The sequence below is a fragment of the Podarcis tiliguerta genome (genome assembly GCF_965153285.1).
Source record: "Podarcis tiliguerta genome assembly, chromosome: 9".
NCBI lineage: Eukaryota > Metazoa > Chordata > Lepidosauria > Squamata > Lacertidae > Podarcis > Podarcis tiliguerta.
Genome location: NC_139542.1, coordinates 28451941 through 28463083, shown reverse-complemented (window position 1 = coordinate 28463083; position 11143 = coordinate 28451941). Strand labels below are relative to the sequence as shown.

The 11143-nt window shown below is 45.3% G+C and overlaps 1 protein-coding gene across 1 annotated transcript; it reads left to right on the top strand.

Annotated features, from left to right (window-relative positions):
* The first annotated feature begins 2714 nt into the window (after nucleotides 1-2714).
* CCNA2 (cyclin A2) lies at nucleotides 2715-11058 on the top strand. Its single transcript, XM_083457470.1, has 8 exons — nucleotides 2715-3050; nucleotides 3795-4053; nucleotides 4736-4848; nucleotides 5659-5882; nucleotides 7545-7749; nucleotides 8268-8381; nucleotides 9497-9630; nucleotides 9895-11058. The coding sequence occupies exons 1-8, from the start codon at nucleotides 2889-2891 to the stop codon at nucleotides 9944-9946; spliced, it is 1263 nt and encodes a 420-aa protein (XP_083313596.1). The 5' UTR covers nucleotides 2715-2888; the 3' UTR covers nucleotides 9947-11058.
* The last annotated feature ends 85 nt before the right edge of the window (nucleotides 11059-11143 follow it).

Genomic DNA, 11143 nt, shown 5'->3' with positions numbered 1-11143 from the left:
CTTGAGCATAGCAGCACATACGCAGGAGCCCTGCCCAGTTGCTATGCCAACCTTGATGGCCCTAGACAGAAGACCATCAAGGTCACAAAGAACTTGCATATAGGAGTGGATTCAGCACGGGCTGGAACAAAGGACAGCTCTTCCCTCTGGGGGCAGGAAACTGCAAACTCCCCTTTGTCACCTGGAAAGTACTCAAGGGGAGGGGGGAAAGGAGGAACCAGCCAGGTGACAAGATACTCAGGTTACCTCCACAACTCCTCCCTCAACCCCTCCTTTTTGTGATGTGATGTAGTCTTAGGGGGTGTAGTTTGGGGGATTAGTAACTAATAAAAGTTGGGGTCTTTTGTTCGGGGCTTTCATTTTGCTTCATCTTCTTGTTGGTGGGAGTCCTGTCGCGACAGTTTCCAATAAAGGCCAAGCCTACAAGCTGCTGTTTTGCTCCAAATTGTCCTGGTTGGTGTCTTTGTTTTTTTGCCCAAGGGAGCCCTTGGATTCCTCCGTTAACACTTTTATTCCAAGGCACTTAAGGACACGTATACAAGGATAATATATTTGATTATCTTTTACCAGTTTGGTAATAAGATTGACTTCTCTGAGTCCACCCAGTAATTTTCATAGCTTCCCCAGATGGTTTCACTGATCCAAAACCAGCATCTATTTTTGGCATAGGGAACTAGGGGGCAAACCTGTTGCAAGAACAGCCTCTGATTCCTGATCCCCTCCCTTGTATACAACATAAAATGGCTGGAATCCCAATAGTTTCCTGCATATACAACGTGTCATAGCAGTTTTTTAGTCACCTTTGTATTAGCAGCTCCTCACCCTCCAAGTTCCCTTAAGACCTGCATGCCATGAATTGTTGATGACAGAAGGAAATATTTTCAATCCCCTGTTGTACTTGCATGGGTGGTAGCGTGTTTTGGATGCCACCTGCATCTAGGCTACCCTCTCCCAATCTTAATAACGGTGAAAGGGCTCCTGCTGCAGTTAACAGCAGAACATTCTCTTTATTTTTTTAAAAAAATTATTATTATTATTATTATTATTATTATTATTATTATTATTATTTGTATACCACCCTATACCTGAAGGTCTCAGGGTGGTTCACAGTAATGATCAACATAAAAACCACAATATATATATAATCAAATAAAAACAACCACCCAATAATGCCCACCCCAAAACACTTTTTCTAGTGTTAGCTCATGCACAAGCTAAATTGCAGGAAATGGTACTGCATCTAAGGATCTAAAGCAGACATCCCCAACCTGTGGCCCTCCAGATGTTTTGGCCTACAACTCCCATGATCCCTAACTAACAGGACCAGTGGTTAGGGATGATGTGAATTGTAGTCCAAAACATCTGGAGGGCCACAGGTTGGGGAAGCCTAGTCTAAAGGAAAGGTGGTGCAAAAGTTTTGTTTCTGTGCTCCCTAGAGATAAAGGTAAAGGGACCCCTGACCATTAGGCCCAGTCGTGGCCGACTCTGGGGTTGCGGCGCTCATCTCGCTTTATTGGCCGAGGGAGCCGGTGTACAGCTTCCGGGTCATGTGGCCAGCATGACTAAGCCGCTTCTGGCTAACCAGAGCAGCGCACGGAAACACGGTTTACCTTCCCACTGGAGCGGTACCTATTTATCTACTTGCACTTGGATGTACTTTCAAACTGCTAGGTTGGATGTAACTGTGCGGTGTAAGATAATCAACAGATAAAGTGCAGCGAGAATAACTGGAAGTCATTTTTAATTTCTTGTTTTACAATCATTCACATCATTGGGAGTACAAATGATGTTAGTTATAAGAATTGTGTTGTTTCATATATTGCTATTGTCTGTCAATTTATAGTTTATTTGATTGTATTTTGGTTGGTTGGTTTGCTTTCCTAGCACAAATGTATCTATTTTAAAACAATAAAGACATACAGTATTGCAAAAAACAAACACAAAAAACCCGAACTGCTAGGTTAGCAGGAGCAGGGACCAAGCAACGGGAGTCACCCCGTTGTGGGGATTCAAACCGCGACTTTCTGATCGGCAAGCCCTAGGCTCTGTGGTTTAACCTGTGGATTAAATCCTCCTGAATTCAATATACTTACTTTTATTTATTCACATTTATACCCCAGCTTTTAGCCGGCAAGGCTCTGAGTGACTGACATAAATCAGTACAGTAAGCCCACAATTTACGCACATGATTTTTGTGCGTGGCAAAAAAAGTTACATTGAACCTAATGGGATTGTATTTTGCGCGATTTTGGTTTTAGCTGCGACTGGTGGAACATAACTCCGCGTAAGCTGCAGGCTTCCTGTCCAGAGACGGGCTGTGCTCTCAGTCTAAAGGTATGGCGAATGCGGAAAAGCGATCTCAACCACAAGTTCTTGATTAAGCATGAATAAATAGAGAATAAATAAATATGGCCGTGTGTCTTATACCGAGGCGTTTCGTGTTGCTCCCGCCCTCCCAAGTTTCCAGGCAGGGATCTTACGCGAGGACATTTAAAATCAGGGGCGTCGAGAGAGATGTGACCCTTCGCAGAATCCTCTGCGTACGAATTAAACCTAAAGCTCGAAGGTGTCCTTATTCGCCCCCTGAGCGCCCGTCCCGCCGATCAGCAGCAGCAGCAGCAACTCCGCGGACGGCGGGCGGAGCTTCCAGGCCCCGCCTCCGAGCGCGTCTTGCGGCTGTTTGACCCACGCCAGCTTCCGTGCCGCGGCGTGACGTCGCGGGCAGCCGCTTCCCCATTGGCGGATTCAATCGTCGCGGGCTACTTGAACGGCGAAAGCGGAGCGGGCCCGAAAGAGAACGAGAGCGAAGCCGCCGAGCGAGGGTCCGTTCAAAGCAGCTCGGCTCGAGGCTCCCCGGTTCTGCAGTCGCCGCCGCCGCGCTTATCGCCATGCTGACGGGAGCCGCCGCCGCCGCCTCCCTGGCTCGGGAGAACCAGGAGAACGTGCCTCCGGGAGCCAAGGGCGACCCTCGGCTGGCGGGCGCTGCGCTGGGGACGCGGGTCGCTCTGGGGCTGCTGCGGGGTAACCGGGAGCCCCTCGCCCAGCCGCAGGTAAAGAAAGGGCCGGAGGGGAAGGGGAGCCGTTTCCCGCGCCCCTGGGCCGGTCGGAGCTGCCCCAGACCCCGCATCCGCCATCTTAGAGCTCGGGGCAGAAAAGAGAAGGAGGCGGCGGAGAGGCTCCTTGCATGGCGGGGTGGGGGGAGAGGGGCGGGATGTCCCCCACCCCAAGCTCCGGGCGCCCACCTTGCTGTCGCCGCTGCTCTTGCAAGCGAGAGCTTTCGGGGCTCAGTGGCGGGAGAGGAGGCCGCCCGCCCGGCCCTCGAGGCTGCAGGGGGCGCTCCCCGCGGGCGGGTCCCAGAGAGGGCGCTCGGAGGGAGGGCGCCAACTTCGGCGGCGCGCCTCTGGCCGCCCTGCCCTCGGCGATGGTTTCAGTGCACGATGTATGCGAGCATCGCCTCCCGCCTCGTTCCGAGGCGGCCGCGACATGCAGCCGCAGCGTGGCCTCTCATCATGGGGACACACCCGCAGGGCATCTTGGTTCACGATGCAGGTATATCCCACGCTTTCCCAAAGGAGGTCAAGGGTACTCAACCTTCGCTTCTCTCCTGTGAGGTTGGGAAATAGTGACTGCACTGTTTTCTGCCTTCCTGGGGATCCCAGTCTCATACTTGAGCTGCTACACTGCCCAGGCTTTTATTTAAAAAAAGAAAAATGAGTGTTGCCAGTGGAAAAGCTTTCAAAGGCCATTGTCAGGTTTTGGGTGCGTGATTGCTAACAGTGAACTTCGTGTTGCAGGCTTCCCTCAGCCAAATTCCATGGAGTACCAATGATGAAAACTGCCTCGATGTTCCCCTGGGCAAAATGGGGAATAAGCAGCCCGCTTTTACCATCCATATGGATGAGCCTGATGTCACCAGGCAGAAAAAACGTATGATGTCGAAAAGGATGCCTTCAAGTGAAGAGGCCCTAGGCTTGAAGACGGCAGTCGCTTCAATGGGAATCAGGAAACCTCTGACACCTATAGATAACCCAATGGATCTGAGCTTCGGTGAGGGTAAGAATAGGTTTGCATACTTCAGGGTCCCAGCCCAAAGTTTAGAGAAATCCTGGCTTTTTGTCATATGGGGGTGCACTCCAGGTGTCCCAACACAGATTAGTCTTCCGGAGTAAAGGAGTAGTGGACATGGTTATATTTGCTACTAAGGGCATAGAATCATAGACTTGGTAGGGGCCACAAGGGTCATCTAGTCCAACCCCCTACAATTTAGGAATCTTTTTGCCTAATGTGGGGCTCAAACCCATAACCCTGAGATTAAAAGTCTCATGCCTTGCTGACCTAGCTATCCCCTCTGGTTTTTTTTAAAGGAAACAGTTACTCTGAACTTTTGGCAAGTTAATTTATTAAGTCATAAAACAATGGTACACAAGCAAGGACTACTCTGGACTTGAAATAACTAAATCTTCAGTTGCTTTACAGCAGGCATGTCCAACTGGCCGCTCACAATCTCCTGGTCGATCACACGGGGTCCCTAGTCAATCGCGTGATCCTGATCAATCCTCCCCAAAAGGATCAATCCAATGGGTAGATCACGGCCAGTTTTTTTTTTAATGGTGGGAGTAGATCGCAGTCTCTTGGGAGTTGGACGTGCCTGCTTTATAGCATTCACTGTTGACCTTAAATTGTTGCTTCATAAGAATGAAAATTGTTTTAAATTCCCCTATATTTTGCATTTTAGGATCTCCAAGTATTATGGATATGTCAATAGTTCAAGAAACGGAACAGAGAATTAATGTTAACCATGTACCAGACTACATTGAAGACATCTATAAGTATCTTAGGGAAATGGAGGTGAGAATACTTTTCTGCTGGGTTCCCTTGTAAAATGCATACAAATACATACTAGATCAAATGATGCCAAGTCCCCCTATGTAATACAATTCTGGCTTGTATGCCCTGTCACCACTCCTTTAATCTATTCTAAGTGAATATGCAGCTATCTTTGCAATTTGCTACTTGTCTGGTGTGATAGCAATTGCAGACAGTTGACTTAGATGCTGTATAAAAAGCTGGTGGGTGGTGGGGTCAGTTAAGTGGAGAAGGGATAGCTACTATTGTGAGTGTTAACATTTATCTCTCTTGGTTAGCTCTCTTGATTGTAGAAAGGAAAAATTGAGGCTTGCAGTCATAAAACCATGCTGGCATGAACTTGGCAAGGAACTAGATCAGTTGTGAGCACAAGTAGAAGTGCTAATTCAGATATGAGGCATAATTGTTCCACTTTGAGCTACAACACAATGTGTTGACTCTCCAGGCTAACTGGGTAGCATATTTCTTGGAAACTTGCATCATAATAGCAAATAGGTCTGACCACCTTTTTAATATCAAAAGGAGCTCTGAACCAGTGGATCCAAACAGGATAACTGTCCTCTTTCAATTTGTTGTCTGCTCACACAGATGGCTCCCCATCATTTGTGAGCAAGTGAATTTAAAATATAGGTTCCTTGTTTTTCAAAATCTTAAACTGGGACAAAACAGTGGCGACCTGATGACTCCCCCAACCCAGAGTTGTAAAGCTGACCTGCAGTCTCCCAGCAGAAAATCAAATTGCATAGCAGCCCAAAGCCCTTCAAAAAGTAATTAACAATGACCTCTTTATAGGTGAAATGCAAGCCCAAAGCAGGTTACATGAAGAAGCAGCCAGACATCACAAACAATATGCGGGCTATTCTTGTGGACTGGCTAGTGGAGGTTGGCGAAGAGTACAAGCTCCAAAATGAAACTTTGCACTTGGCGGTAAACTACATTGATAGGTTTCTCTCCTCAATGTCAGTGCTAAGAGGGAAACTTCAACTTCTGGGAACTGCTGCCATGCTGTTGGCATCGTAAGTAAACTTAATATCCATTGTATTCTATATTGGTTTTACTTTGGAATATTATGTTTTGTCTCATAAAAACCAATATTTCCAAATTTTGAGAATCCAGAGACAGGTAAAATCGTTCAACACTTCGCAAATACAGTACTGACACCCATATCAGAAAGATGTATCTGGGCAAAGTACTGCTGAAATGTGCTTATTGTTTTACAAATGTGTAAATTCTTACAAATGTTTTACAAATGTGTAAATTCAAATGTGTAAAGAAAAGAATAAACTACAATTTGTAAAAGCTATTGCTACAATTAAAAAGGTAAAGGTACCCCCTGCCCGTACGGGCCAGTCTTGACAGACTCTAGGGCTGTGCGCCCATCTCACTCAAAGAGGCCAGGGGCCAGCGCTGCCGGAAGACACTTCCGGGTCACGTGGCCAGCGTGACATTGCTGCTCTGGCGAGCCAGAGCCGCACACGGAAACGCCGTTTACCTTCCCGCTAGTAAGCGGTCCCTATTTATCTACTTGCACCCGAGAGTGCTTTCGAACTGCTAGGTTGGCAGGTGCTGGGACCGAACAACGGGAGCGCACCCCGCCGCGGGGATTCAAACCGCCGACCTTTCGACTGGCAAGCCCTGGGCGCTGAGGCTTTAACCCACAGCGCCACCCGCATCCCATTGCTACAATTACTGTTCCATAAATCATTTTGTCACACCTCGGGGAAAGTCTATAGGCATCTAAACATGATTCTGGGTGTCTAATTTCAGCTGGAGTGGCACAGTATTCTTGCTACCCATCTGAATGGTACAGTTGCCAGCCATGGGTATATGGGGAGGGTTGTTCCCTTCGGTTACCTGGTCTCAAGTTGCTTTGGATTTTAAATGCTAAAAGCAATACCTTGAACTGTTTCTGGTAGAATATTGGCAGCCTGTGCAGCTCGCTTAGGAGAGGTGTTATATGGTGTTGGTGGAATACAGTAAGCCTGCAACATACATATATTTAACTTCTGTGCATTCAGCTTTACATGCATGGCAAATAAAAGGGGGGGGGGGGTTCTGATAAAAATGACTTTGCCAATCTCACCTGCCATTGAACCCAATGTGTTCTGACTATCCACAATTCTGGCTTTAGGTATAATCCCCAGATTGTAACCCCCGGGTAAGTTCTGGCCTTATTGTACCTCAGTCAACAACCTAGCTGCTGCATTCTGTACCAGTTGCGCTCCTAGCCACTGAGGTCACCTGAGCATTGAGTGACAAAGTCTGGTCAATGAGCACTCCAAACTGCATGCCTGCTCTTTCAGAGAGTGCAGTCTGTGCTTACAAACACGAATCCAGTGCATTGCTCTTTGAATATAAATCTTGAGCTATAAACATTCAGGTCTATTAATCTTTTAAAGATGCTATTGCAACTTGCTGGTGTTTTAACCATTGCCTGCTGCATACAGGGTACCAAGGTACCTAGAACATGCCAGGGTCTTTCCCTACTTCTGAGAGTTCCCAAGCTGGTTGCAGCAAAGCACTGGGAGGCAGATAGAGTATGCAAAGTAGGATAAAAACAAACAGCATCTTTACTGCATACTTTGCTTATCCTAATGCATACTTTGGGATGAAATGATACAAGGGATGAAGACAAATGCAGCTTGATGCTTACTGTAGTGCTTTCCTTTCTACCCTAGGAAGTTTGAAGAAATCTACCCTCCTGAAGTAGCAGAATTTGTATATATCACAGATGACACTTACACAAAGAAACAAGTCCTCAGGATGGAGCACTTAGTTCTGAAAGTCCTTTCATTTGATCTGGCAGCACCTACTATAAACCAGTTCCTTTCTCAATACTTCTTGCACCAGCCAGCTAGCTCCCAGGTGGAAAACCTGGCAACGGTAAGTCTTGGTTCTGCACATAAGGTTTTGTTTTTTCCTTCAGTTCCTGTGGGAACCAGGTGCTTTCTCTTAAGGAAGAGCTTTGTTTGAGGCATGTGTTGGAACCATAGACAGGACCACGAGGGTCATCTAGTCCAACGCCCTACAAGGCAGGAATCAACCCTGAGATTAAGAGTCTTATGCTGTACCAATTGAGCCATCCCAACTCTTAACTATCATTGGCAGGGGGGTAAAACTTTCTCCAGCTAATGTGGCTAGAGGAGGGAATAGCATGAATCCAACTGAATGGCGTACTTTCCAGGTGTTTATTAGAAGTGTCTGTGCTACTTGAAGGGCACAATTTCCACGTACCTGTGTGGTGTAGGACAGGAAGGGGCTGGCTTGGTTTAGCCAATGCCACTCACAGCTTGTTAGTCTCTTAATGTACAGAGACAGTTTGTTTGCCTGTTTGGAAAGTGCAGCTTCTGTATGACAAAAATGCAGCTGGCCAGGTTTAAGCATGTTTTCTCTCTCTACAGTACTTGGGAGAACTGAGTTTAATTGATGCTGAGACATACCTGAAATATTTGCCATCAGTAATTGCTGCCGCGGCATTTCATACAGCAAACTATACTATTTCTGGAAAAACTTGGGTATGTATAATACTTGCCTTGATACACATATTGGAGGGTCAAAGGGTCTACCTGCACCTCAGCCTGCCTGTACACTGAGATCGGATGCCCTCTTCTGTATCCTCTGGCCATCAGGTCAAAGTGGGAAGGCGGCCACCATGCTTATGGGGTGGGCCCTGCATGGAAAATTGTGAAGATGTGCCTGGTTACCTTCATTCTTTCCCAGCACCAGGCAAAAACCTTTATTTTTCCCAGCCTTGTACCTTGAAACTTTAGAGGCTTTGTTTCTATTTTTGCTATGATGTATTATCTCTTTCAAACTGCCTTGAAAGTTAACTGTTATTCGGCAGTGTATGACATTCAGTTGACATTACTGGAGAAGATGAGCAGGTGTTTCGCCTTGAGGCACACAGAAAAAACAGAATCAGTGATTTTTAGTATGTTGTTTGGTGGCGTGTAACGATTGCTGGGCACTTTCAATGCTCCAATTCTACAGTTATTTGGGAGGTTCTAATGAAAGGCTGCAAAATGTGCGCACAAGCATTCATAGGCCATAATATCTAACTGCTCTGTACTTCTAGGTATGACACTTTCTGTACAACCTACCTCTGTGTCCCTTGCCCCCATTTTTTAAATTCCCCCTCCCCAAACGCTCAAGTATTTGACCCATGATTAGCATTGACGCTATTCCTTCATCATTAAATTTAAATGACGTTCCGACTACAACCATGCAGGCACCCCGGGGGCAAATTCTGGTCTTAAGGGTACTGAAAAGGATAATCTCCTCTGGGAGACTTGAGTGCATAGAATGCCTAGGTTCTTTAGGCAATAAACAGCGGGACGACTATCATCTTCAGGCTCTTAACACAACAGACTTTGCTCTCTTCTGTCATTTAATCTAGTCAGATTTGCTGGTAAGTGCCATGGAGATAAATCTACAAAAGTAGAGAAGGAACCGTCTTCCCTACTATGCTTTAAAAAAATCTTTCCCTACAGTTCATCCCATGTCAACCCCAACTCTTCCTTTGATAATGCCAAATTTCAGATTCAGGACAAAGCTAAGAAAATAGGAGCAGTGTTCCAGCAATAATGCTGAAAGGCAGAGTTGAATAACCATCTGACAATTTCCTTGGCAGACTGACTCTCTTGCTGAAGTTACGGGATACACAATTGAAAGTCTTAAGCCTTGTATATTGGACCTCCACAAGACCTACCAGACAGCAGCACAGCATACGCAACAGTCTATACGGGAGAAATACAAGGCTGTAAAGTAAGGCTCTTTCCTATGCTTTTTGTCTAAAGAGTTGCGGGTACACTAGGGGTGGCAAACATGATGCCCTCAGATCTTGTTCACTTAAACACAGAACAGCCCCACCTAGCACAGACAATGGTCGGGGATTATAGAAGCTGTAGTTTAATATGTTGACTGTTGCTGCATTAGAATATATTGTCATTTTCTACAAGAATACAGTTGATGGAATATAAATACTGTGCTGGAGAGAAGTTAAGTGTTTGTCTAACTTATCTTTTTCAGGTACCATGCAGTATCGCTCATTGACCCGCCAGAGACACTAATCTTATCATAACAATCAAACTTGACATCTCAAAGGTGTATATTACCTGTAATGGCAACTGTACAGTTTTAAACTTTTATTTAGACTTCAATCACTCTGGTATATTACCATAGAAAATTGTGAAGTTTTCTACTTTTATAATGTTTTAATGTAAACTTTTGTACATGCAATCTTGTTCTAAATACTTAGGTGATGCGCCTTTAAAAGTTCTGTTGAAACAGACTTAAACCATGCAGGTCAACCACTTAAGTACTGCTGACCCTTTTTTAAAAATAAGAGCATGTAGGTAGGGATTCTGACTCTAAATGTCAAATCAAGAAAATTCAATAGAGTCTGTCTGCATACTTGAAATACTAATACGAAGGAAGGTTCAGTCTATTCAGACTCCTATATACAATTAAGTTGCAACAGTATATTTGGGAAAGTCAACTAATGCTTAACATAATTTAAGAGTGACGCTACTTTTTACAGTTCTGAGTAGCCATTAAGAATGTTGACTGGTTATTAGATGTTTGTGCCTGCTGGTGGCAGTACTGCCACTTAAGTTCATGCTGCTACAGTAGCTTATGAAACGCTGCATTAATGATTTTCACTCTAACCCACAGAAACGGAGTCTTGAAAACAAGGGCAAGAAATAGCATTCTTGTCACAGGAAGGCTATATAGACAGCTATTGCTGTCTGAAAACTGTCTTGGCTTGTACTCTGAGGTCACAAATTGAAACTACTTAATGTGTTGCCTATTTGAGCATGCCAAACTATTAACCTACAGACGTAAAGGCCATGGATTTGGTGCTAGAGGTAGCATAGAGCTGAACAGTGATCTCAACTCATGCATACTGCTCTGCAACCCAACTGCAGCTAGCAACGGTCCTAGGCTTGAGTAGCTGTTCAAATCTGATGCGTATTGATACAGGGTGGAAGTAGTGGGCCTGCTGTACAAAACTAAGCCCTGGTTTGAAAGGTTTTCTATATTTGTAAGGGTGGCTAACTTTTATATTCATATTTAAGTAGGATTTTCTGTAAGATAGAATACTGCTTCACATGTGCTCACAGCAAACCAATTGCATGTAAAGACCTACGTGTAAACCATCTTGAAGCTGGTCAATAAAATCCTGAAAGAGGACTTGTCTGCCTTTGTGTTAACTTAACCTATTTTCAATATAAGCACTCCATAGGACCTTCTCAATACCATTTTACAGGGCTATTTC

What these genes read in the sequence shown, in the direction of transcription:
- CCNA2 (XM_083457470.1), top strand. Translation starts at nt 2,889, where the DNA reads ATGCTGACGGGAGCCGCCGCCGCCGCCTCCCTGGCTCGGGAGAACCAG. An exon ending in AGTATCTTAGGGAAATGGAG is followed by an intron (nt 4,849 to 5,658) that starts GTGAGAATACTT and finishes ACCTCTTTATAG; the next exon opens with GTGAAATGCAAGCCCAAAGC. An exon ending in AGGTGGAAAACCTGGCAACG is followed by an intron (nt 7,750 to 8,267) that starts GTAAGTCTTGGT and finishes CTCTCTCTACAG; the next exon opens with TACTTGGGAGAACTGAGTTT.